Source organism: Gavialis gangeticus, unplaced genomic scaffold (assembly GCF_001723915.1).
Source record: "Gavialis gangeticus isolate Ggan-Ray unplaced genomic scaffold, GavGan_comp1, whole genome shotgun sequence".
Lineage (NCBI taxonomy): Eukaryota > Metazoa > Chordata > Crocodylia > Gavialidae > Gavialis > Gavialis gangeticus.
Genome location: NW_017729011.1, coordinates 21,677,515 through 21,704,838, shown reverse-complemented (window position 1 = coordinate 21,704,838; position 27,324 = coordinate 21,677,515). Strand labels below are relative to the sequence as shown.

Here is a 27,324-nt window from a genome sequence, read left to right as displayed (position 1 = left end):
CTAGTGTCTGCACCCTTCCAGGCTGGCGCAGTGACACCGCTACATACAGATATAATGTCACCACTCTACTCTAACTCTTCTGATTATATATCCAAGGATTGTGTTTGACCTCTTGGCTACAATTTTATCCTGGGAGCTCATGTTCAGCTCCTTAAAAAGTGTCTCATTAGTTAAGGGCACTTTCCCTCTGTGCAGACGCAGCCTTTGAGAGGGAGGGAGAGGTCTGGAAGATGCTCCTTGAAAATTCAAGGCATGTGTCCAGAGCGAAACATGTTTGGTCGTTCATAGAGCATCAAGGAGAAAGACACCGGGAGTGCGTCCTGCAGCTTTGTCCCTCCAGGCCCTAATTGGATCATTGATGAATCACGGCAGGCCTCGGGGCGGTTAGTCATACGGAGGAGCTGCAGAAATAGCGAATGGGTGGATTTGTGCCAACCATGTCCCCTCCTGGGCAAGATGGCAAGAGCTCCAGCTCTGCATGAGGAAGGTTTTCATGACTGCGATGGCCAGCTACCTGGGCTCCATCACAGCATCCCAGCCTGGGATCTTCAACGGGTGGGTTCATCTCTTCTGTCCTTCCTGAATCCTACAGCATCTGCTGTTTGCGTTCAGGAGGATCAGGGTGCTCTTTCTTTTCCATCCCAGTGACAGTGGTATCCTTTCAGACCTGTTTTCCAACACCCACTGGGTCTCCTTTGCTGCCTCAGATACAGGAAAGGCCAGATGCATGGCTGACCTCCTCTGCCTGTGGTATCAGTAAATGATCCCGTCAGACCAGGAGCCAGGGGGCATGTCTCTGGGTTCCCAGTTCAGCGACAGCCTGTGAGAAGAGAGCAGCAAGGAGCCGGCAGCATCCTGGGGCCCTGGCAGTCCCCTGATGGGCAGGACCCGTCTGTTGTGAATCTGAAGAGGCTGAGATGGGGGCACTTTGGGTTTTGCTCATGAGTGATCCTGGAGTAAGGCTTCACCCGTGGCACTGGGTAAAGATCTCGAATCCAAGCCTTTATCATTGAGGGGGGGATGTTCAGAGTCTGGATCCAGCTTGGTCGCGTGGTCCCTATTACTCGCGTACATCAGACTAAGCTCCCACCATGCCTCTCCTCTTCCTGGACCCATCTGGTCTTGGACTGAATCGAGTGCCCAAATGCTTCCCCTCTGGAGAGGCGACTCGGGGGAGACGCCCCTGTCTACCTCTGCAGATTTGATGTGGTGCAGGTAGCCACGGTCTCCCCACTCCCTTGGCATTACAAGCCATTAGCCCTAATCCAGCGGGACTCTCGGAGCATGCGTGTCCGGAGGGGAGAACATCTCCTTTGATGCAGAAGCCAGTGGCAAAGAAGACTGTCATTTCCCAAAGCAGATGATGACTCCTCTCTCAAGGCCTGAGTGTGCTGTGTGCTTCGGAAAGATGCCAGACTATTGCCTGAAAAGAGAAAACGTTTGTTGCTGTTGTTCCTATTAAAATGACGGCCCCTCGGGCTGGAATCCAAGTATTTGAGTCATGTGCGGGGAGTGGTTTTAGATTGAGGTTTGTCTTCCTGCACATCCATCCATCACATGGAGTCCTTGTGCCCCACGTACCATTGAGTGCTGTGTGTGGTGCTGCGCGACCAGGGCCGTCCCTGTGCCTCCTGCCCTATGCCAGTCATCTAGGCCGGTGTTTCTATCCAGGTTTCCTGGTGCAAAGAGGCTCCATGTCCCCAGTGTTAAATGAAGGCTTGCGAGTGGTTCGCTGTGCTGATCTGGGCTGAAGGCGGCTCCTGTTCAAGATGGGGCATTTGAGCCTTACAGGGCAGGATTCATGGGCTGACCTGAGCTGTTGTGATGGGGTAGAGAGTAGCCAGGCAGGCGAGCAGAAGGGAGCTAGGAAGCGGGACCTTAGTGCTGTCTGCGGGAACCACAGCCAGGCTCGGGGACGAAAGCAGTGAGCAGGGATTTGCACACCCGCTGCAGTCGCTGGCCATCCAGCTCCATCCCTCCCAGCCTGGGGGCCCCAAGACAAGGATGCACTCGCTCCAAAATGCCAGTGCGGTGCTCATGGGAGCAGGACTTGTTCCCAGTCTGTCCTCTAACATCCATTACAAATCCCTGCCGCAGTGCCGGGGCCTCCCCTTGCCCCACGCCACGCGGTGGGTCGTCAGCCCTTTGTGCTTTCTAGCTATGAACTTGCCTTTGCCGTGTAAGTCTCAGCCAAACGGTCAGTGCCGTGACTTGTCCTGACCATTTTGTGTCCTCCCCAGGAGCAGAACGGAGACAGCCACCACATGGGTGACCTGAAGCTGGCGGGAAAGGACTTCTTGCCCCTGCCTGTGAGATCCAAGAGGTACCGGGAGAACCAGCCCGGTTCGGAGAGGAAATCCCAGGAGTCCAGCACGTCCCCCCTGGATACCAGAGATGTCCGAGTCCACGTGTCTCAGTCGGTAGGAAGATTTCCCTTGTGCTTTCTTCCCCCAACCCCGCGCAAGCTCTGAAAAGGCTGTTTGTTATACAGTGTTGGGGTTTTTTTTAATACGATGAAGCAGGAAGGCCACGTGCTCTAGTGGCTTTCCTGTTCCTGCTTTTGGGTGACTTTGGGCAAGTTGCTTCAACTCCATCCTTCCCTTTACTATCTGTAACTTGGCACGAACGATTCCAGCTGCTTCCAAGTACAACTAGTGGGAAAGACTGTGCTGCTTGGTTTCCATGTACTTCTCTTTACTACAGAGGAGCACCAGTTTGGCCTGAAATATCTTCCATGCCGGGGAGGGGAGGAGGAGGTTAAGAGGTGAAGCTGCGAGTGCTTATTGCTTTTAGGTGCTTCCCTTGGGCTTGTACCTTACTACACCCCATGATGCTTGGTGGGGAGGGTGCTCTCCGAGGCTTCAGAGAATCCCGACCTGTTCAAATGCCTTCCAATAAGCCGACAAAATCATTAGTGTCTTTTGGAAAATCTCAACCCCGATTTATGCTCTAGAGGCATCACACCTCGTGTTCTCTCCAGATCCCACCGGGGTGGCACTTGGGGGGTCCTGGAAGGAGCCGGGTACACCCTGTGCTCCAGGGGGAATGGCTGGGATCTTCTCCCTGAGAGCTGAGTAGTGATGCTAATAGCATGGGTACCGCAGAGCTGGCAAAAGGTGCTCCGTTTGGGGTTGAAACGAGTGGCACCTGCCGTGCTGAATGATGGAGCGCTCTGGCAGCGACAGCACCGGGCGCCAGGCAGGGACCGAGTGCTTGGCCCTGGCAGAGCCGGGCTGGGAAACCCTGCGTGTCTCTTCAGCACGTCTTGGCCCGTGACAGCGAAGCTACTTGTGAGTCAGCCGCTTTGTGCCGGCGTCGACGCGCCCATGCTGCCAGCGAGGCTTCCTGCAGCTGTGCTGGTTTTGTTTTCAGGGCCGGAGACAGGTATCACACCCACAAACAATTGCATGTTCCTCGTGGCAGGCGAGGGGGCTGCGATGCTTTAACTCGGCGGTCTCGGATGAGGGGCTCTGCCCCCGAGGCGTGTTATTACATGCTCTGGGTGACAGCTATGGTCTCAGAGCGGTTCCGGCACGAGGCGTGCTCTGGCTGTCCCGTGACTAAGTGTGACAGGGAGAGGCTGGGATCCAGATGGTGGCAGGACCTAGTTATCTGGATGCCAGAGAACAGTTCCTGGGGCCTGAATTTTCCTTCCTCCCCCTGGTACGAGGCATTGATGGGTCTGAAGTATACATTTGAGATCCAGATTCACTGGCTCCCTGCAGTTTGGGGCACCTGGATCTGTCGCCGGCCTGGGCTCTGGACTCGTGGCTGTCTGGTGCCTTGTCCAGCACACACACGGCAGACAGAGCCGCTGCACCCACCAGACCTCAGCTCGCCCTGGGGAAGTCCTTTCCCCAAGCTGCCGTCCCGCTCCTGGGCCTCCCCTTCCCACGGTGGGGAGCACTCGGCTCTGCGTCGCGGTGCACAGCTGAGTGCCGAGCAGGGAAACGAGGCTCGGGGAGCCGAGGAGGAGGTGGTAGCAGAGAGAACACAAAGGCAGAGAAAACACTTCTGCCAGAAATAGGCTTGTATTTTTAACAGCCGCGTTGAGCCAGAAACTGAACAAAAGCCCAGTTTCAGCAAGGCAGGCAGCACTTCCAGCTCGCCACTGACCACGGGAATACGACAGCAAAGGAATAAGCCGTGTCCGTTAGAAAGCCCACGCTGGGCATTGCCGCCCAGCCAGGACCTCGGGGAGACCTCGGTGCAAGGCCAGTTCCCTCGATTGCCCCGAGGTGATGCTGGTGCTTTGCACCATAGAAAACGAGCTGCTGCCCGAGGACCTCTCTGTGCCAAGTGTTAGAAGCTGTACCAAGCGGGTTACCCCGGAGTAATTCCCTGGGCAACATGGTGTCTGCTGAAAGTGCTTTGCCTAAAAAATGGTTCCAGAGCAGCTCCTTCTCTGGGTTTCCAAGTGCAGACAAGGCGATGTGTTCCCGGGCTCCGGCCCTGCATTGCACACACACGTGCCCATGCACGTGCTTCAGAGCCAGCAGGGCTGGTTCTTATCAGATCATTCGGCCCACTAGCAACGCTCCAGCAGCAGACGAGGGAATTGCTCCCATGCACAATGCACCTGCTAGCAAGAACCTCCTTGCCCTTCAGGACTGCCCTGCTCCCTCGTCTCGGCAAATACCATTTACAGGTGAGAGCACAAGGGACCTGGCGCAGGTCGGAACGAAGGCTTGCAGAGCCGGGCCGATGATGTATTTAGACGCTGTGCGGTATTGCTAAACGTTTCACAGGGCTTGTTATGGCAGCAAGAGGAAGCATGAACCCCAGGACTGGGAAAGCTTCAGCTTGTGCCTGTAGGCAGGTTTCATGGCTGTGCTCTTGCAAGTGCTTGTACGATCTTAGCAGAGTAGGCAGAGATGCAGTATGTCGGGCTGGGAGGTCATGGGTCAGAGTCACGCAGCTGGCCTTTCTCTGTGTACCACTGTCCCTTTGAAAAAGATGCTAGCTACCCCAAAAAGCCCCTTGGATTCAGAATGAGCACGTCCACATGAGGGGTTGCAAGGTCCCACTCGACTTGGTTAAATAAGTCTGTGCAGTGGTGCTGCTCACAATGGGCAGAGCGTTTCTGCAGAGGCAGCGAGGAGGAGCAGAAGGGGAAGAGACGCGGGGTTAGGATTCACAAAGGCTTAGCCGAACACGAAGGCCTGGACTGCTCTGCAGAGTGTTGCTGCCAAAAAAAGGCCATGCTTTCTAGCCACCGTAGCCATGCCGCCCAGCTCCCTGGGGCACTGGTGCTTTACTAGCAAGAGAGGCCTTGTGTCAGCTTGGCATACATCATTCGGGTCATGGTGCAGCTCCACGGGGGCCACCCTTTTGGGCAGACATGCCACAAGCGAAGTCCTACGCCCTCCCCGTGTGCCGCTCTGGCCCCCTTTCCCTGACCAATTTGCTGCTGCTCTGCTTTCTGCTTCTGAGTCGTAGACCTGCAGCACGAGTAGCAGAGCTGGAGCCAAGGCTGGTGTGTGCTCTCGATCCCTAACACCCGCCCATGCCATCTCCCACCACATCGTAAAGCAGGGACCGTGCGGGCAGGATGGGGACCTGAGGACTGACTCTTTGGTGCCGTGGGTCTCTGCGTTTGGGGAGAGCGAAAAGGAGCCTCCCTAGGAAGGAGGGTTTCACCTCGCGGTTCCCAGCCGTGTGCTGGTCCTACCAGGTCACCTGTAGACTTGCAGGGGGCAAGTGGCCCGTGCCGTGTCTGCAGACATTCAACAGGGGCTGGCAGGGGACTTTCCCCTTCCTTACAACAGCTTCGCTGCCAGGCGCAGGCAGCAGCTAGCACGGCCTGGCCCCCCTGGGTGCCGCAGCGCTGTTGGCATTTAGAAATGCCACAACAAATGTGTCCTCCTTGCAGGTGCTGATCTGTCTCTCTGTAGAGAGAGAATTGCACGCAGTTCTGGTACCGGTGTCACTGGTTCAGGGACAGACGTGCAACCCCAGTACAGCCCGGACACTTGGTGTCAATGGGCAGCAGAAGGGCTTTGCCCCCATCCCCTGGTACGCTGTCCCATCCTTCCCTGCTGTGGGATAACTGCCTCTGCGCTAGGGTGTTAGAGTAGTTTTGAAGCAAGGCAACTCATCTGTGTTGTCCATGCTGAGACCAGGACACAGGGCAGTCACGCCTGGTGATCCAGCACTTGGGGTAGGATCCATGCCTAGGTCCTGATGCTGAAGTCAAGGTGAGGAAGCCAGGGCGGGCATCCAAAATGAGCCAGAATCAGGAGTCGGGAGCGAGGGTTAGAGTCAAGGCAAAGTGCTGGCATCACAGCGGTCTGCAACCTCACCTCCGCCTACCTGGTTGGTTTTGAGGCTGCATTTGGAGCAGGATTGGCTTCCCGTCAGTGCAGCAGCCCACGATGGCTGCTGGAGGGATAGCCGAGTCCCATCGTGAACAGGAGCCAGGCGCTCGCCATCTCCCAGTCCTCAGGTGTTTCTCCTGGTGCCCGGCGGTGGTTGATCATCAGGGTGTTCTGAGACTGTGAAATGAGCCTCTGAAATCGCGTGGCTGAGGTCTGAGAGATGAGTTTTCCCCCCATTTGGGTCCGTGAAAATGGGCCTCCGCACGATCACTGCAGTAACACTAAGTAGGTAGGGTCCAAAGTGATGGAAAGTGGTGCTGGGGGTAGCTGAAGGGCTGTGCTTGCAAACCTGCCTGGGACCCGTTCCACCCGTCTCACTCGCCTGCCACGCCTGTCACCCTCAAACCTCTTGCCACCAATTTGAGCGGCCTCTTGCCATAGCTCGTCCACATAGACACAACCTGGAATAGCTATTATGCTTTAAATCCACGCCTCGGTAGGCACTTTCTGCCCTAGCGCGACCCATGACTGTGGCGATTGAGGCCCAGCTCTCAAGTACGGAGAAGGCAAGCGGCTGGACTCGGGACTCGCCAGGGAGGCGCGTGAACATCCGCCATTGGGGCAAGGGCGCTGCTTGCGAGTCTGCCTTGCTTGGTCTACTTGAAGGCCCACTGACTTGCAGGGCCCATGAATGGTACTTTGCGGTTTTAATGGAGAGCAAGGGCACACGTCAGCGGCTTTATGGAGCTTTCCCACCCAAAGGGAATTGCAGCAGGAGTGAGAGCTGAGCTCCAGCCTCATGAGGCTCCCTGATGTGCTGCAAGAGGGAGCAGCTTTCCCAGTTGAGTCAGGTGCAAACTAGTATCTTCATAATGACACCGGCACCTGCTGGGTTGCTCCCCGCACACGGAGAAGGCCTTGGCAGTGCTGTATCAGGTGCTGGTGCCAATAAAGTGTGCACAGGGGAGAGCGATGGCTCCTGGACACCTGCAAGTTATTAGCAGCTGCATTTGGTAGCCAGGATGTGCAGGGGAAGGACTTGCAGAGGGTGCCTGTGCTCACACCATACCTGGCCTGTTGGTCCTTGAAGGTCTGTTGGAAAAAGAGAGAGCTCTTTTTGCAAGAGCATGGAGCCACACTGACTAGTGACAACGGGGGAGAGTCTGTGGCCTGGAAAACTGAGCCTAACTAGGCAGGGGGTGAGAGCGGCTGTAACGTGCCCAAGGTCACACGGCAGGTCCAGCCTCGTGTCCAGAGTTACAGACCAGTGCCCTTTCCACTAGTCGACCCTGGATTTTCCACCGACGTTGAGGCTCGGTTACCGGCAGGCTGGCATCGCACTCTGTGTCTCTTCTGTTTTCCCCTGAGCATCAATCTGGGCAGGCGCTGGCGTGCCAGTGGTGTGCAACAAGAAGGGGGTTGATTTGCTTCTCATAAACTGTGCCTTTAAAGAGAACAATAGCACAAAAGAAGAGGATGAAAGCCAGCCCAGAGCAATAAAACTCCCAAGTGTTTGAGTTCCCTGGGAATCTGGAAGCCCTCACTCGTTTCTGCCATCCCGGCTGCCCGGGGCACCCTGTGTGCTCCCTTGCACAGACTGTCGGCCTCTTTCATTCAATAAGCCGTGCAGGGCCGATGGGTTGCAGCTCCTTATCGGGTCTCAGGCCGCATCCCAGCACTGCTGTGACTGATGCCAGCTGAGGAGCTGGCCGGGCATCTCTTTGTGTGACGTGCACGAATGCCTTTGCACGGGCAGCTGCACCGGTGGGTGATGCAGGCGTGTGTTTACACATCTGCTTTGGAAGATGGGCCCAAGGCGTGTAAAGTGGAGGGGCTGGTGATGGATTAATGCCTTTGGACTAAATGGATTCGACCCAACAGCACGCTTCCCGTCGCTAATCACACCAGTAATTATAAATTTGAGATGGATTTTTATATAGAATCAAGTGCTTTTTTTTGTTTTTTTTTTAAAGTAGGGAGCTGCATCCTTGATAAAACAACGAATACATTAAAGTGTGTGCCATAGCAACCTAGGAATGGGGCATAGGATGTCAGACGTTTCTCTGGCAATGTCTTCAGACAGAGGAAGGGGACAGAGATCCCAGAATAGCCCAAACTGCAGGAGATCCAAATTATCACGGGCTAACGATTTCATGGACGCTCTCCGTGGCTGCATCGGCGAGGGCAGGTCAGTGCGTGTCGGGTTGTCATAACACGACGGCGTATCTGCTCGCATTTTTCACACCAAGTCCTTCCGATTCCCCGGCGCTGGCTTTCTCCGCCAGACCTTGCTCCCTCCCCACGGCCCGAACGAAGGGGTGGAGGTATGAAGCCCCTCGGCTGGCACACGACCTGCTCCCTGCCCTGCGCCACTGTTATAAAGTTAGTGCCCGTATCCCCGTAGCACATCGCTCTCCGAGCTGGGCGGGCAGTGGACGTGGTGCTGGAGCTTGCCTTGAGGCTCATGAAGGATGAATCCTTGATTTAGTCTGAACCAGCAGAAACCATTTATCCTCCTTTTTTTTTTTTGCCCATTCCAACAGAGAGCAGACCTGATCCATGACCCCTTGATGCCACGACGGGAGCCAATATCGTTTGAAGGTCCTTGTTGCAATTTTCGAGCAGGCGGGGATTATCTCGGGGCCGTGGCTCTGAGGCAGGGTGTGCTGTCAGAGATACGGTGGCCTTGTGAAGCGACGGCTGAGCTGGCTTATTGAGCGCGGTGGGGTTAAGAGGCAGCAAGGGAAATCGTCAGCCTCTCTGCAGCGACAACGGGCCCTGCTGCCGGCTGCGTGCGCCTCGTGCGCTTCGCCAGCCAGGCAGTTCTTCAAGCCTTCGTGCCCCCTTTCTTACCCAGAGCCCTTGCGGGGTTAGCTGGGGAACGGAGGCTGCTGAGTGTACACCAAGTGTTGTGAGTGGAAATCCCACGCTGGGGCTCTGCGGTGCTCCTGGCACTGCAGGAGCCGAGTGGGAGATTGTGCAGGAGGGAACATTTGCAGCAGGATCCTTCTGCTTCTCCGGAGAGGCTAAAGCTGCTACAGAGAAACGGGTCACGTCCGATGACCATTAGCATCAGGGGCATGACTGTAAATTGTGCCCAGATGTTTAATATCCCGGCTGTTTCTGAGCTGTGGGTGACTATACCCCAGCTCCTGGCATGTCACAGCCAGATAGGCAGCGCATCCTCTGTCACCAGCTCCATCCTGTCTGGCTGGAGCATCCCACTTGGAGAAAACAGCCTGTCCTGGTCCAGCCGCCGGGCTCTGTGCCCATTTTAGAGCTGCTGGCGAGGACTTTCCCATGGCCATGGGAAAGGGGCAGGGATTTGGCCTGGGGAACGAGCAAAGGAGCGTGGCTCTGAGCAAACGGCTGGAAGTTGGAGGTGCTGCTAGTGCCGCGAATCCCGGAGAGCGGAGGCAGCGTTAGTGGTAGGAAGATGCTGCGCCCTCCTAGCCTTCGCCGCCGACTGCGGTTCAGGCTTCACCTCTCCTGCCCAGACCAAGCACACGGATAATGGGCGCGAAGCACACGGTGCCCTCGGGTTAATGCAAGGACTGAGGCTCCTCTCTGCTTTGCTTTGCTTTTCCCCCTCCAGCCTGCCGCTCCGTTCCCCCATTAGCAGTGCTATGATCCCGGCTCCCAAAGGCAATTAATGCCACTTAATCTACAAAAGCCTTTCTAATGATTTTCTGCAGCCCTTGGCCCTTTCTCTTCCCCACTAGGGGCCACGTGGCTCCAGGAGTATCGCAGCCCAAAGTCCTGCCTCGTGCTGGGACCTGGGCTCTCTGTAGCATGTGCCAGGACTTTGAAAGGCCCTCACCTAACCCCTTCCTATGTCTCTGCATCTGCAGTGAGCACGTGGGAGAGCAGGACTTGCATTCAGAGGTGCCAGCGGGCTGTGAGGGGGGAGAGACATTGGGTGGGGTCTGGGGTGGGTAGGTGATGCTTTATCTTCAGAAGTAGTCAGCCTTGCTCAGCCCTTCGTTTTGCCCCCACCATACTCCCTGATGCCTCCTGGAGTTTCTTGAGAGGTGCAGACTATACTTAGCGTGCTTTGCCGACCATCTCGGGGTCCAGGCAGCGAAGCCATGTGCCACTCTGAATTGCTGTCCTGCTCATGAATTGTTCTGGCTTTGCTCTCATCCACCCCAAAAGGTTGCTGAAAATGTCATGTCCCCCTCTCTTTTCTGCTCTGTGCTCGGTGCTTTAGGTGCCTGCCTTGCTGGCATCTCATGCACGGGTCCTCTTGGCAGGCCGTATGCACTGGCCCAGGACTGATGTCCGCTGGTTCGCTACTGATCTTCTGTCATTTGTCACCCTCTTGAGGGTGCATCAGCTGCTGCTTATGGAGGTACTCGCTTTGAGGAGCTCGTGCACGAGTTCTGCACAGACACAAATGGCTGCTAACGTGCCAAAATGTCAGTGCTTGGGTCTGGGGGATCGGTCAGGCCCCAGTCTGGCACTGAAGAGGTCAGACTTGATGCTTTCCAAACATGCCTCACAGATGCAAAGGCTCTCCACTTGAGGGCCCGTCCCTCCAGGTGCGTAAGAGCTGACAGCAAAACTCCCAGTGGCTTCAGCAGGGCCAGGACGTGCCTTTTGTGTCTTCTGTACAGCACCAGATGTGCCGGGGCCCTGACCCGAGCTAGGCATTGCTAGAGTGCAAGTGAAGGGCTTTGGTGCCCTCCGGGGCGAAGGGGATTTGCACAAATGTGATGTCTGGTATTGACGATGATGAGGATGGGCGAGCGCATATACAGGCTGTAGCTTCACGTTACAGTTATCGCTTGCTCTAGAGCCCGTTGTCAGCTGCATTTGCAGATCGGTCGTACGTGCCTCACAGCTTCTCCATGCACGTTTGCACACCATGCTGGAAAGAACATGTAGGTTGGTGCAGACAAATGCACGGGAAAAGCAGCAGTACAGTTCTGGCAAGCAGAAGACATGAGCAAGCTTTTTCCCAGCGGTTTTCAAAGCAAATATTCAGCAGATGGCAATCTCAGGGGCGCCGAGCATGGTGCATGGTGGCATGGGCGCGGGGGGAGCGCCTGATGTAGGGGGCATGCTGGTTGAATTCCCTGCCTCGAAATCCGTCCTCCTGATGGCAGCACTTGTGCAATCATTCCCTGGCCGGTGTGTAAGCAGGGAGGCCTCGTAGGATAGGAGTTGGGGGTCAAATACCCGCCCAATTAATTTGCTGTTAATTCACTGAGATGCTTTGGGCACGTTCCTCAACCTCGTACGGGCCCCCGTCTGTACCAGGGCGACAGCGTTGCTTAACCAAACCGACTGAGCGCTGCAAAAATCCAGCGGATGAAAGGTGCTGTATTCACGGGAAAGCGGTGGTGTTACTGTTTTTGAACCGATTGGATTCAATAACGCGTACAATGCCTCCTCAACAAGAAAACAGAAGTCCTTAGATGCCAGAAAAGCGTCTGTCTGTGCGGTACAGCACTTGGCGACCAGACCTGTAATTTCAAGCTAGATTACAGTGTAGCTGGGGGGGAAAAAAAAGTGTCAAACCAGAATTAATGAGATTGTTGCATAAAGTGGCTAAATATGAATGTGTTGGCACTAGCAGTTAGGCATTGAGATCGAGAGCCTGAAGTAGCTGAGGTGTCAGTAGCACTTCAGCCAAACTCCCACGCGGGCACTTGCACCCTCTCCCTCTCAGAAAAAAAGCTCAAGCTGCACGCTGACCTGCTATCAAATCCAAAATATTTTTATTCCACAGGTGCAAATTGTTCAGGCGTGATCCAGACAGGGCAGCTGCTAATGTGTTTTGGGGGAAGCGTGGGGGAGTTTTGATTTTGTTTGAAACAATAAAAATTTGGTTATTGAAACTCTCAACAGCAGACCCAGCTTTTAACGCCAGTGTTTATGGGAGCGAGTGGGTTGGGGATGGGGAATCGTTGGAAACCATCCAAGTAGAAATGATCTTTTCATCCTACAGGGGGGAAAAAAATGTCTGCACGGCAATGTTTGCATATCATCTTCATTAGAGGCAGTTATTGCTCATTTCTTCATTGTGCTGAAGTGTCCCCACACAGGCCTGGGCGTGCCTGGATGCTGTGACCGGCATAGAGGAGGGACAGGTGACCGGCTGTCCTAAAGTCTTGCTGCCCACCTCTGTCCATAAGTCTGTGCCGAGCCCTTGGTGAGGGGGGACCTCATGCAGTCACGAGCGAGTTTCATGGGCCACCGATCCCAGCCGGTTTGCTGGCACTAGGATTTTGCACACCAGCCTTCCTCTCATCTGTGGGTCATCGTGTGACAGATGTGGGACTCGGCTGCGTGGGGGACCCAGGGTTGTTTTTGGACATCCGTCTTGGAGCTCCCTTTGCTTTTGGGGTCAATACCTTTGGGTTCTGATGTTGTAAAGAAACTGTTTCATAGGATCATAGAAAATGAGGGTTGGAAGGGAGTCCAGCCCCCTGCTCGCAGCAGGACCAGCCCCAACTCCATCATCCCAACCACGGCTTTGTCGAGCTGGGCCTTAAACACCTCCAAGGATGGAGAGCCCACCACCACCTCCAAGCAGGACCTTTGCCAGTCCTCAGGGCAAATGCAGGAACCTATTAACCTCAGCTCTACACAAGCATTGCTGAAGCAAGTATGTATATGTATGATCTGATCCCATTCTTGCTCCAGTTCCCATGGGCTTTTCTGGCTTCTCCTGAACTCGGGGGTCTCGCCCTTGTGTCACCGAGATCCACTTGGTCTTGGTGGAATAATTACATATGGAGATTTTCTGTAGCCAAAGGGCGAGTTTCAAATTGTCTAAGTGATTTGGATACTGTTCGCACGACTGGCTTGTCTGTGCGCTCTCTCTCCTCGTGCACCCGAGCTGGTGATCTTTCCTCCTTCCTGACGCTTCCTCCCTCTCCGTTGCCAGTTTATCGTGGCTCCGCAGCCTGTTCTCCGCCTCGTGCGTCTCCGGCACCTTTTCCTGTTTCAACGGCTGAACTTTCACAGCCCTCGCCTTCACGGAGAAGCACGCCCCGGCGGATCCACGTGTAGGAAAGATGCACTCTTGCCTCACCAGACAGCAGCAACTGCTGTACGGTTGGGAGCGAGTGCGGTGGGTGCATCTCCCACGCCTCTGCGAGCACCTCAGTGCTGGCCCTCCTCGAAAGTGCCCGCAAGGTCGGCTCCAGCATCCGGCGTCTGTGGCCTCTCGTGCTCTTCGGTGGCTGGAGGATGTGGAAGAAAATCCTGTTCCTGCCAGGCAGGGGTTTCGGAAAGGGAAAGCGTTTCTGCAGATGTGTCTCCTCCATCACTCCGCCGCCCCGGTATTTAGCCGAGAGATTCATGACGTGTTTGCCGTAATATCTTTTCTGGCTCTCTGATTCATTGCTAGCGGTCGGGAGAGGAAATAGCTGGGGAGACGAGTTGCAAGGAGGTGAGTGCCGCTGCGCGGTCCTGCTCGGGGCCGCGCGCACGGCTGTATGTCAGGGCTTCTTGACAGAGTTCAACTTTTCACCGTGCAGCAGGGAGTTTGTGCATTTATCTACATGACATTCAGGCCTCCTCGTCTTGGGGAGGGAGGGCTGGGCGTAGGACAGAGGCGTTCCTGAGGCTGCTAGGAGCTGCACGCCGCCTGCTTTCTTCTAGAGCAATTCACGGTTTGTTTTCAGTGCCCAGGCGCCTGGACTTCCCTGGCCGGTGAGATGTCTTTGCTGCACGGAGGCCGGGAGGAGCACGAGGGGCCTGAAAGCCTTTGTCGGGAGTGGGGCATTGGTCAGGGCTTGAAAGGAATAGATGGGAGGCCTGAGGACGGCAGAGAAGAGCTGGTTGTGTTGCAAAGTGGAGAGGCCGGGGGCCTTCCCTGGCTGCAGTTACTTGCTGTTTTACCCCCAGCCTCCCTCTGGACTCAGCTGGGGTAGCCTGGAGGGGGCAGGGCCACAAGGGGTAGGTCAGGGAAGGGGCAGACCAGTGTCTCCTTCAGACATGGAGCTTTTTGGAAATGGAGCAAGGAAGGGCAGACATTGGGTGGCTGAATTGCTTAAGTATTGCCACAGTGCCCCTTTCATCCTGCCCAGGTTGGGACCGTCTCCCGCAAGCCATAGACTCATAGGAAATGAGGGTGGGAAGGGAGCTCAGGAGGTCACATGTACTCCACCCCCCTGCTCCAAGCAGGACCAGCCCCAACTACATCATCCCAGCCAGGGCTTTGTCGAGCTGGGTCTTAAATACCTCCAAGGAGAGAGAGCCCACCACCTCCCTGGGTGACCTGTCCCAGTGCTTCACCACCCTCCTAGAGACCAAGTTTTTCCTAATATCCAACCTCGACTTCCCTTGCTGCAGCCTGAGCCCATTGCTCCTTCTGTCACAGCCTGGAGCTGCCAAGCCCAGCTTGTTGGCTGGACGGGGTTTGGTGCTTCCAGGGACGGGCAGTTTCAGGGCCGGCTTGTGGCTGTGGCAGGAGGGGTCTTGGGGCCGAGCGTTTGGTGGGAGCAGGGTGTTGGGACTGGCTCTCGCTGGGGCAGACGTGGGTGGGTGACCTGGGGGGGGGCCTGCTCAGAGCTGGCTGCAGTCATTGTGGGGATCTCTGTGTCACCACATCGGAGGTGACGGGCATCCAAGCAGTCTCTTGTCCTTCTCTCCTGCACGGAGAAGTGCATCGGGGCCGCGCTATGGATCGTGCTTCCTGTGTTTCTGGCGGGGGTCTCTGGTGGGCGTGCGTTGGGGTTAGTTCTTGTTACAGGGGGGGTCTGGGATCCTTCTCCCGGTGCACAGAGGGCCATGTGCTAGGTTACAGGTGGAGGTGCTGTGCAGACACCTCTCCTCCTCCCCCCAAGGGAAGTGGTGTGTGGAGGCAGGGCATGCCCAGGCGCTGTGTGCAAGGGCACATGTCACCGGTGCTGCCTGTTGATGAGGCTGGAGTGGCTTCTCCTTCAGAAATCTCACCTGCCCTTGAACCCCGCGCGATGCTTATAAACCGCCTGCTTGCTCCGAGCCAAGCCCCCTCGGCAGCGCAATGGCTTCCCCTCTCATCCAAGTTCCTGTCCGCGCCGCCGGCATGTGAGCGGATTGATGCTCCAGGCGCCGTGCTCGCTCGCCGCCTGCCGCGGCTTCGCTGCCGCCCTCCCCGTTGGTACATTGCCCATCACTTCGGGGGCCTCAGCGTGTTCAGCATTGCTACGCCAGGAGGTATTTTTAGTTGTGACGCCTTGTGCGGCCGCGACACCTTCCCGCCTGGGTTCGTGGAGCGTTTTGCAAACACCGGTTCAGTTCCCCGGGCCCCACACGGGGAGGTAGAGGCGGCTGTCACCCTCCGCAGGGAGACGGGTTCACACGAGGTCTTGGAGCCAGTCAGTGGTAGAAGAGAGCAGAAGAATTCAGCTCAGTTGCTCTTTTCTAAATGCAGTTTCCTCTGGCAGCACGTAGTGCCAGGATGACCTGGAGAGGTCCTCGGCTACAGACGTTGTCCTTGCTTGGAGGACGGGAAACTGCCTGGCTGCTGACAGGGAGCCTTGGGGTGAGATCCTGAATCCTCCACCCCCATTGCCCTCCCTGAGAGTGGATAGATGCATACAGCTCTCAAGCACTCTATATATCTATATAGATATATATAGCTTGTTGGGTCCCGCACCCATAGATGTATAGGTGTAGATGGCTGTGGCTATGTCTCCCAGCCAGTTCAGCAGATCCTTCAATGGAAGATGGATGTCATGAATCATACACAATGAGGGCTGGAAGGGAGCTCAGGAGGTCACATCTAGTCCAACCCCCTGCTCAAACCAGGACCAGCCCCAACTCCATCATCCCAGCCAGGGCTTTGTTGAGCCAGGTCTTAAGGATGGAGATGTCACCACCTCTCTGGGTAGCTTGTTCCAGTGCTTCACCACCCTTCTAGTGAGTTTTTCCTAATAACTTAAGATATTTCCCTAGGAGCCTCCTTCGTGCAGGGCCTGAGAGCTCTGCAAGGGGAGCAGGGGCCAGGTGTAGTGCGTCTGGGCAGCCCAGCGGGTTGAGTTGAGGGATCTTGGTGCTGCTCCCAGGTCTACTCTTCCACCTGGTGCGTCATCTGGGGCAGGTTGCTCCGCTTTCGGTTGCCTCTTTGTCCCCATCTGTAAAATGGGCAGTGGTTCCTCGGGGGACAGCGGTTCTGCGATGCTTAGCATCTCCCTCTTGGCTGAGCTATCCATACAACCTCCTTGCAATAAGAAACGGCATGCTCGTCCGCTTAGTTCAACTGCCGATGAGTTAAGATCGACTCATGTGAGGGTGAAAACAAGGTGGGCTTTTGCAGTGGCAGGGGAAGAACGGGGAACAGGAATGACATTGAAAAGCAGCGAGTAGGAGGAGCGAGAAACAGCCTTTCTATTTATTTTATTTTATTTTATTTTATTTTATTTTACATTGTGCCCACGGCTCCCAACTGGCATGCCGCACCTGTTCAAACACAACGGCGTTCCTGGCACGGCATGCCTGCGGCTGCAGAGCAGAGCGCGTATTTGCAGAGCCGCTTTTTGGCAAAATGGGTATTAATCTATTTATAAGACGAAGTGTGTGCAGTGGTAGGTGGGTGAGGAGGTGGAGGGAAAGCTAAATATTCGCAGAGCTCCGGAGCGTGTTTAGGAACTTCAGTTAATAACATTAGGATCATGGCAGTTAAATGAGGGGGAGATGACCTGTTCAATTGAATCCCTCGCCCGCGCGCACGCTCCCTGCCCAGCCTGGCAAGGGCACAGCACAGGCGCCTGAGAGCAGCGGCCCTGAAAACAGGACTGTCACTTTAAGCCGAATCTCAGCCCAGAGCGGGTCATTGGCGCTGTCTACATTTTTCACATGGCTGAGCGCTGCACGTAAATCTTAGCTACAGCAGCCTGCGCGGGGAGATAGCTGGTGAGAGCGCTGTGTGCTTGCTCGCGGGAGCTCGGGAGCGTCAAGGAGCAGCAGCTTCTCTCCCCCTCTCTCTTTGCAAACCTTTTCCACATGCTCCGAGAGGTGGTCCTTGCTCTCCACGATGTAAACGGACAAGCTTGAAGAGGAAATCCGTCGCCAGCCTCCGTAAATAGCACTCGGGTTTGGGTTTTTTTTGTTTTCGTTTTTTTTTAAATTTTTATCTGTGCCCTTGAAATGGGAGGCTGGGTTCGGGAGAAGTTGAGGTTTACCGTGCGTACGTGTATGCATGCATGCGTGCACGCGGGTGTGCTTTATCGCCTGGATGGGCTGGGCTTTTATTTGCGAATATTTAAAGAAAAGAAAACTGGCTGATTTGAAGTTTGCCAAAGCCCTTCAGTTTGAACTTTAATGGTCACATAACCGGTGTAGAAGTCCCTGGGAGGGGAAGCCTGGCGCGGTTTGGGGCCGGGTGTGTTCGGAGAGGAGGCAGTGTGGCACGCGTGGTTGTGATCCCCGCGCCCGGGTCCGGTGCTGCTTCTGGAGGAGCAGACGGGAAGCGCCAGGCTCTGCAAAGGCTGCGCAGGTCGGACGGCCCTTCTTGCATCCTTTGCCATCCCGGTGCCGTGAACGTGGGGGCGACGGCTCCTACCAGCACCGGCTGTCCATCCCCCGGGACACTGAATCCAGGGCCTCAGATCGGGGGAGTGAACCCAAGCCCGTCCCCCCCCTCCTGGAAGCAGGCTCCGGTGTCCGACGAAAAGGCTTTCCCTCCTCCTTTTGTGCTCCCTGCCTGCAAAGCTCCCTTCAATCCCTCAGCCCCATTGGTGCGTCTGCTTTTCATCGAGTGCTGCTTTTCCAAAACAAGTTGGACAGCAAAGTCCCATGCCTGGAGTGCCCGGACTATGTCTGCTCATCTCCGAGCCTCCGTCCGCCCCGGCCCCCGGTGCATCCCACCCCGCTGGCAAGCTGCACAGCTCTTCCAGCTCCCGGCGAAGTGAGCAGGAGCGAGGAGCTCCCACCGCTTCGCTGGGCATTCGTGGACTTGCGGCTGTTTAGGATGATGAGGGGCTCGAGGCAGCGGCTGTCCTCAAGAGCGGGCTGGTGGGGCTGATGTAAAAGAGCGATGTCGAGCATCGAAACATCCCCCCTGCTCTTTGGTGCTTGGCGGTGTGGTGCATGTGCCTTCAAAAAGCCCTTGGGGTACAGAGGGGAAGGTGGGCAGTGCCACAAAACATGGGGGATGGCTCAGGCGGGGCAAATACCCCTTAGGCGGTGGATAAGCAGGGTGCCTGGGGTGAGTTACAACCACGGGGGAGATGGTTTCCAGCCCTTCCTGGAGGCTTGAGGCATGTCCAAGAGTTTGCCCAGCCTGGCTTGGACCAGCGCTCCTCGCCCTCCGCGCTCCTGACTCTGGCACTTTTGTCCTTGTGCAAAGTCCTGGCCTGACTGTGGAGGGACCTGGCAGCAGGACGGCTTGTTTTCTTCCTCTTGAGGGTGGCGCGCGGACACGACGCCAAGCAGAAAGCAGCCTTTTTATCCCGGGCCAGCCAGTGCTTCCTGCTGGAGTCGGGCGGCGTGAAAATAACTGGCTTTCCAACGGTGTGGAGGCAGCAGGAAGCTTTGTGGGGGAAGCCACTGCCGCCAGGACCATTTGGTCGAGGATATATATAACTGGCAGGTACCGCGAGTGTGCTGGGAGGGGAGGGACACTTCCCACCAGGACTGTTCTTGGCTGGCTCTCCAGCGTGACAGGAGATGTGTGATATCTAGAGCAGGTTGAAATACGCCTGCCTTGTTCTTTGTGGGACGCTTACACAAGCGCCGTTCCCCAGCCTGCCAAGAACAGAAACCCCAGGGAAAGTTTTCGGGGTTACGTACAGGAGTGCATGGGTGCACGGGTGCGTGCGTGTATAATAAATGGCCATTCCCCCCCATTTGGAGTTTCTTATCCAATGCTTAGTTGAGATTTTCCAAATATAACCAGTTGACCACCTCTGCTAAGATGCCTGGGAATATACGGTCCTCAACAGATGGGTTTGGTCAGGGACCCCCGTTGGGTGTGTGGCTAAACAGGTGGCTCAGACGGGGGAGCGAGGGGCACGGCCTCTGAATCAAAACTTCCTAGAGCTTCTTAAATGCTGGAGGCTGCACGTGAGAGGGGAAGAAAGGGGAAAACCCCCCGGTCAGCCCCCATTCGCTGTGCCCTTCAGCACCCGCTGTCTGATGCGGTGTGACACGGGAGGCTGGCTCACCTCTGTCATACGAACTGCCATGGACTGGGCCGGACCCTAGGTCCATCTAGGGTCTGACCCAAACTGCTCATTATGGTTATTTCTGTACATGTGGGACCACCCGGTGAGGTGGGTGGGTTGAGGATGATGCTTCCCTATGAGTTTCCGCTGAGCAGAGTGGGGATGGCCCCACTGCTTAGACAGCATGTCCACACTGACATCGGGGCTCCAGCCCCTCTTCCTCCTCTTTTTGGCTGGAGGGACTGGTCAAGAGAGGAGGTGGCCAAACCCCCGCACACTTTGGCCTGGCCTCCAGGACTTGTTGTTGATCGCAGAGCCGTCCTTCCTTCTGCCTGGCTCTGCCGAGCGCCGGGAAGCCGGGCAGAGGGGTGTTGTATGCTGCGCCACGCAGGCGGTGCGGCACGGGCTCCTGCATTGCTAACACGTCCTTGGCCGGCCCTCGGCTGCAGCTCTGCAAGTGTCCCAGAAAGTCTGCCCGCCGGAAAGGAGCTGGGGCCAGGGGTGGGAAATGCCTGAAGCCCCTGGATGGGTTTGCAGCCTGGGGAAGCTGGTTTTGTGTCGGTGGAGGTCTGGAGTCATCAAGTCACTTAAACACGGGGTTGAACCAGGCCCTTAAAGCCTCGTTATCCCCATGCTAACAGCGAGGGCAGGTTTTGCAGGGACAGGGCATCCACCCCCACCTCTCCCCCTTGGGTTGGGCACCGCGATGGAGAAGCTCCACATCTCTCCCCCCAGCCCTGGGCTTCCTAACGGGCTCCTCAGACAAGCCAAGCCCCTGGTCGGTGGGTGGCATCTCTGCACAGCCCTCGGGAGAGACCGAGGCAGGGACCAGGCTGCACGTCAGCCCGGTCAGCGGCTGCCGTTGGCTCCATCCTGGTTCCCAAACAGGGTTAAACAGCCTGCCGATCACTTGGGAAAACATTATGCAAAAGCCTGGCTGCCTTCAAATCAGAGAAGCCTATTTCAGGTAAATGAGTCTGGCTCTCGGGGTTTCATTAGCCAGCCTCCCCTGCGTGCTGATTAGCAGCCGCGGCTCCCCAGGGACGTGTCGCTCCTCGAGGCTGGGAGCCGGGACGCGGAGCCGGAGAGCGGCTTCTTCCCCCTCACTGGCTACGCCCGTCTCCTTTCGCTGATGGAGAGGAGACTACGGCCCCCTGGCACCCTGCTCTGACCACCGTGCACCCCTGCCCTATCCATCCCTTCTCCACATCTGTGTGGCAGGAGAATTCGTGATCTTTTCCCCAGACCTTCAGACTCGGGGCAACCCAGGGGTGAAGTCAGTGTCCTTCGGGTCCACTGGCCGGGCAGGAGGAGAGGCGTGCACCCCCCTGCCCTTTTCCTGGGAAGACTGGGCTGGGCAGCTCTGCTCCAGCTCTCCTAAACAGTGGGGTGGAGAGGCAGAGAGCAGGCGGTCGCAGCCGGCTCTGCAAGGCAGGACCCCGGGACAGATGCAGAGCCAGGCCTGAGCCAGTTGTTCCCCAAGTCTCCAGAGTGAAAATAACCACTCAGGAAAGGAGAGGCCGGAGCCTGTATCAGAAATTCAAGCCACACGCTACAGGCCCAATCCAGGGACGCTGAGACAGCATCAGCGGGCGTCCGGCCAGGCTCTGAATGCCACGGTTGCTGCTGCGTCTGACACACCACGTGGGGAGTCCCCAGACAGTGTCAACACCCCCGTCTCCCCATTACCGGCCCTCGGCCCAGGGGACCGGGAAGTGACCCCTCCTGGCTTATGGCTTCCAGCTGCTGTTCTTAGCAGAACAGCTGTGCCACAGCTGGCGGGGGAGCATGCCGATGACATCCGGGGGGCAGGGGTAGCTGAGGAGGAATGCAGAAAATAAATACACCTGCGGCGAGTCGGAGGCTTTAGTTGGACGCACTCCAGTAGGGCTCGCGGACCCGGCCATCCGTCTGTCTATATATATCCATCCATCTATATAGCCCTCCATTTATATATCCATCCTCCCACCTCTGGGCACTGTTGCTGCCCCGATGCGATGTCCGTGTCTGTGGGAGACGAGTCTCCAAAGTTTCCCATGTGGGGGGTTGAAGAAGACAACGCTTCTGAATTCACTGGTTGCCGGCCTTGCTGCTCGGATGTCAGCGCCTCGCACGCTACAGCGCAGGCCTCCTGGAGTAGCCCTGTGGGCTGGCAGCAGTAGCGGGCTGTTATCCCCAAGAAGGGGCCATAACATTTACTTCTCCCCGGTGCTACAGGCTGGCTCTGAGCAATGCCACGGGGATGCCGAACGGCGCGCCAGGGCGGGAGACCCAAGGTGCGTTTCCAGCAGCGCCTGGGCAGCTGTTGCAATGGGGAGCCAGGTGCAGGAGGGAGCGAAGTTTGCCGCAGAGGCGTGCTGGGCGCTGCAGCGCGTGCCTGGGGACCCGCTCCTAGAGGCGCTTTGCTTTCCTCCTCCCCGAATCGATTCTGGGCAGCTCTTCAGCGGTGCTTCCCCGGGGCCGCAGGCGCACGCTCGGCGGAGGAATGATGAGCCGCTCGGCCGGGCCCTGCTGCCGCCTGCAGGGGCCATTACTCATCTCCCTGCCCACTGTCCTCAAAGAGGTCATCGGGGAACGGGCAAGGACTTTCGGCAACAGGCTCGGGCAGAGGCTTCTCGCAGGAGCCCCCAAGGGAGCACGGTCTCATTTGTCGCTGCGCCGCAAAGCGAGGGCTGATTCATGGCTGTCATGCCTGGGGGGGCCGTGCCTGGGACCCCACTGACTGGCTCCAGCTCCGCCGTGCAGGCTCATGGCTTGCTTGGGCCAGGAGAGCAGCTGCACGCCTTTGTGCAGCTCGGCCGCGCTTGCTGGCCTGCAAGAGTGCGCTTCCTAATGTGACCCCTTGTCCTTTTGCCCAAGACGCCCTCGCCTGGCTCTGCTGTTGCTCCCAGTGACCCAATACCACTGCACCGGGCTGGGCATGAATGAGAGCAGCATTTCTCCTCTGGCATGAAATGTAGGTCAGGCAACCTGAGGTGGGAGAAGGGTAATAAATGCAGCACATCAGCAGCTCGAGCCCTGGCCAGCTTTGATTTCCAGGTGCAGCTATTATTGGTTCAGAGACTCTTTCCAGCACTTCTATTAGCAGCTCAGCGCATGGAAGAGGTGAAGGTTTGGGGATTTTTTTCCTTCTCCCTCCCGCCCCGATCGGCTCCCAGATTGCTAATGTTCCACTGCCTGCCCCGTTGCTAATTTTGACGATGCCCTAAATAGCAGGCAAGTGCATCTCATCTGGTTTGCTTAGCAGAAGAGAAAATGATTTCCCTTCATTTGCTGAAGCCGGCACGTGGCTTTAACCCCGTCAGCACAGCTCACTCTGTGGCACAGCTCCAGCCCCTCGAAACGTGGCCCACAGGCTCTGTCTTGGAGGGCGTTTCGTGGGCTCGGGCGGGAGATCCCTGGTGGCCTACGGCATGCTGTGGACAGGCAGGAAGCCCAGGGCACGGGCTCCGTAAGTTGCAATGCAGAGCCCACGCGGCAAAGCTCGAGGCACTCCAAGGGCCTGGGCTCTCCCTGGTCCTCTCCCTCCAGTGCCCCGGGCAATGCGGCCACCTCCCATATGGCTTCCAGGAGCAGTGCTGGACGGGGCTGGCTGCCCGGGGAACCTGATGCTCCGAGACCACGAACGCACACAGGTCTTTGTCTGCAGTCTCCTCGGCCACTGCAGGACCGTGGTGCGCCGGCTGCTTGCAAAGGCTGCTGCAGCCCGAGGCTGATGGGTGCAACTGGGGCGACGTGAGCGGGGAGCTAGCTGGGATGCAGGGGGCTCACAGGCTAGAACAGTCTCAGGAGGGCTGTGTCTCTAGTTGCCTCCTCCTTAGGTGGGTAATAGTCTCCCTGCAGCATTGTGAGGGGAAACGGGACTCCCAGGATGCATCCGCGAGTGTGCCCGTGACCTCGACCACACTTGTCTACCCCTCTGCTTCTCTCACTGGGTCCCAGAGGGTAGCCATGGATCCATCCATCATCTATCCCTACATACATACATACACACACACAAACACTTATATACATATATACGCACATGTATCTGTACATCTATCCATCATATATCCATATGTCTATATACACAGCTGTATATCTATACATTCATCCATGTATCTGTTTTTACACACACACACACACACACACACACACACACACACAGCTGTATATCTATTTTTATATCTACATATCTACTGTACACACACACACACACACCTGTATATCTATACATCCATCCATGTATCCATCTATCCATGTATTTTTATATATAATACACACACACACACAGAGCTGTATATCTATTTTTATATATACATATCTATCTATATATACACACATCTGTATATCCATCTATCCCTGTATCCGTCTATCCTATATCCATACATCTATATATGCATCTACAACCATCCATCCAACCATCTTTTTTTCTGTCTGTCCATCTGCCTGACCCCCTCTTCCTGCGTGCTGAGATCCCCTCCATGCCACTAACTGGCGTTGTGCGAGCTGCTGCCTGGGCACTGGGGTGGGTGATGTGGGGTTAGGCTCCTCTTTATATTGTTACCCCGTGAGTGTGGGGTGGGCTCTGCCTAGCCTGAGCGGTGGTGCCTGGCTCCCCTGCCCTGCAGGGATGCTCCCAGCACCAAGCAGATACCTCTCACCCTGCTCTTGTTTTTCCTCCCCTTTTGCACTGTCCTGTGGGGAGCTTCCCCCCCCCGCGTGGCTGCCTGAGCTGAGGAGGGGCAGCCACGCTTCCTCCGTGACCCCCACGTGCCCCGTGGTGGCACTCTGGCCACCTCTGCCTGGCCACAACCCGGGGCTTTTGCAGGCGGTTTCAGCAAATCCATGACCTGGCATGGCCTAAATATAGCACTGTCTGGGGCAAGGTGCTTATTTGGAGCAGGGACTGGTTTCCTGAAGGGCTATAATTTAGTGGCAGCTCTGGGATGACGGTGACTAGCGGCTTCCAGAGGAAGCAGGAGCCGGGGGAGGAAGCGCTGCCGCTCCTGCCGTGCGGTCTGCACCGGAGTTTAAATTTAGCTGGCGGGAGGAGACCGGTGGCTGGCGGGGCCCGTGCTCTGTCCAGGGGAGGGATGGAGGTGAGGCGGTGCAAAATGAGAGCCAGGAGAGAGGGGCACAGAGTCTGGGATGGTGCCAGCTCGGGGAAGGCCCCCTGTAAGATAGTGGGGCTGGGTGGCAGGGAAGTGGCTGGTCCGTCTCCCCATCCTGGGGCCACCGTGGGGTGGGCAGGGGGTGCTGCTGTGTGCCAGCACTTGGAGGCAGGGGGTGATCCCTTTGCAGGGCCAGAGGCAGAGCTTACAGTTGCTGTCATGCCCACCCTGGTGCAAGGGATCTGCTGGGGGGTGGAAAGGAAAAGGGCTGGAAATGGGCACTGGTGGGGCAGCTTAGAGCAGCCTCCACGCTGCGCTAGCCCATGGCTGGTAGAGTCCCACAGAGGCTCAAGATGCCCCACGCTGCAGAGCCGACCGGGGGCCCAGCAGGGACGCTGGTGGGCAGGTGGGGGCTCGAGTCTGGGCCGTGATGGGGAGCGCTCAGGGAGAGGCAGGACACAGGCCGTCCCCCTGGCTTACTTCATATCGCACCTCTTCCCTCTTCGCAGAAGATCCCGCGGACGCCGTCAGACGAGGATTGCTTCTTTGACCTGCTGAGCAAGTTCCAGAGCAACCGAATGGACGACCAGCGCTGCCCGCTTGAGGAAAGCCAAACCGAGGCCGCTGAGGCCGCTGCCACCCCCGTGCCCGCCTTGGAAGAAAGAATATGTAAGCACATGGGGTGGGGGAGCGACACTTCTTAGGGGTGCCAGCGCTCATGAGGGTGCCCCGAGTCCTGCAGTATCTTCCCAATATCTCCTAGCTCTAGGGAGGGGGGGCTTCAGCAAGGGTCCCAGCCTCTTTGGAAAAATATTCTTCTCCTTGCCTGCAAGGCTGCAGCAAAGAAAGCTGGCCGAAGCAAAGCCCCAGGGTTCAGTACCCCAGTGCAAGGAAAACCACGAGAGAAATGATATCTTCGGCTTAAGAAAATGCATGTGCTTTTGAAATCTGGGCTTTGCTGTGCCTGCCACTTGCCGTCCAGCACTGGGCACCACGAAGGAGGATGCTGTCGGAGAGCTGACGGGGCAGCAAGGGCTGTCCGGCCAGCCCTGAGCTTTTAAAAGCCTGATGAAGGCTGTCTGGGCAATCTCCACTGGTCCAGCTACCTGGGCTGGCCAGTCGTGTGGTCACCTCCACGCCAGTGCAATCGTAACGGGGGGTTTTGTGCTGCGTGGGTTCTGCCTGGTGCTTCCCCGGCCCCGTGCCCACGTAGTGCAGTACTTAGGTGGGGAAGGGAGGGAGACCTGCAGGAGCCCCATGGAGCACCGCAAGATGACCAGCTCTGAAGAACAACACCAGGAGTGGAAACCTGGTGGGTAAGTCTGAGGAAAATGGGAACAGCAGAGTCAGTCCAGGCAAGGAGATTATGCACCCAGACTGGTTGTTTTTTAGGGCTTTTTTAATATCAAAGCAAAACTTGGGAGATTTGCTCTCTGCTGCTTCGTTACTGGAAGGTTTAAATGTTCAGGAGCAAAACAGAGACACGCAAACGGCACCGAGAGAGGAAAAAAGGCTCCTGCAGCCTCTTGGGTTTAGGGAATCCGAGCATGCCAGGCGGGATGGATTGGACCCCAGGGGCAGGTGGGAGCATGGGGCATTGAGAAGGGAACGGGCTTGAGTTGGGCCTCCCAGCTCCCCCGCCCCTGCATGCAGCTGGCAGAGGGGAGGCCTAGCTCTGCGAGCACTGAGAACCAGGCTCCTGCAGCCAGTGCTATGATGCAGGGGCCGGGGCAGCCAGGACGCCTGCAGAGGCCGTGACAGCACTGGGCCCAGCCCGACAAGCTGCCAGAGGATTCGAGTCACTTGGGCTTTTGATAGAGGCTAGTAATTCCCTACAAGCCCTTGGAGCTGCACGGCCAGACACCTCCCGCAGGAGCTGGGAACCGAAACCCCAGCCCTGTTGCAAATGGAGCCGCCGTGCTTGCACCCACAAGCCCTGATGCGCCCCCCCCATGTGGGCCTGTGTTAGGGGGTGCCTAAGCCCCTTGGGCATTGCTGGGCAGGGTGAGCATGTAGCAGTGCAGCAGCAGGATGGCATCGCAGCCCCCAGGCAACTGGCCCTGACCTGCTCTCCCACTCTTTGCTTTGCAGCGCAGTCCTCCCTCATGGCATCCCCGCAGACGGAGGAGTTTTTCGACCTCATTGCCAGCTCGCAGAGCCGCCGGCTGGACGACCAGCGTGCCAGCGTGGGCAACCTGCCTGGCCTCCGCATCACACACAACAACCTGGGGCACCTGCGCGTGGAGGGCGATGCCCAGGAGCCGGGGGATGACTTCTTCAACATGCTCATGAAGTGCCAGGTAGGTGCTGGGGGTGGCACTCGGGCCTGGGGGCCACGAGCTGGCGCGTCCTGGGGCAGATGCACCAGGGCTCAAGCTGTCAGCACGAGGCTCACGTGTGGGGCTGGGGTGGGGACCTCAAACAGCCAGTCTGAAGCCCACCTAGGTCAGCAAAAAGCACCTTCCTTGCTGGGCTTATGAAGGGGTCCACAACCCCCGTTCCTGGAGCATGTACGTGGCTGTAGGAGGCAGCAGGAGAAAGCCTTGTAGGCAGCCCCCACGCCCTCCATTCCTAACCGTGGCCTTGCTTTCCCTCCCTCCCCATCCCCCCCAGTCGTCCCGCATCGACGACCAGCGCTGCGCCCCGCCGGACACCATCCCCCGTGGCCCCACCATGCCGGACGAAGATTTCTTCAGCCTCATCCAGCGGGTCCAGGCCAAGCGCATGGATGAGCAGCGGGTGGATCTGGCCACAGCCCAGGAGGAGGCGGTACCCAAGGAGCTGCAGCCGCAGCCTCCGCCGCGGCCCGGC

The 27,324-nt window shown here is 57.1% G+C and overlaps 1 protein-coding gene across 1 annotated transcript in view; it reads left to right on the top strand.

The window, feature by feature from the left end:
- The window catches only part of GPSM1 (G-protein signaling modulator 1), an 85,753-nt gene that overhangs the window by 57,871 nt on the left and 558 nt on the right, over positions 1-27,324 (top strand). The window contains exons 11-14 of the mRNA XM_019510312.1: positions 2,241-2,420; positions 25,023-25,182; positions 26,605-26,813; positions 27,127-27,322. Of these exons, the coding sequence (XP_019365857.1) occupies positions 2,241-2,420; positions 25,023-25,182; positions 26,605-26,813; positions 27,127-27,322 (745 nt within the window). The remainder of the gene's footprint in view (positions 1-2,240; positions 2,421-25,022; positions 25,183-26,604; positions 26,814-27,126; positions 27,323-27,324) is intronic.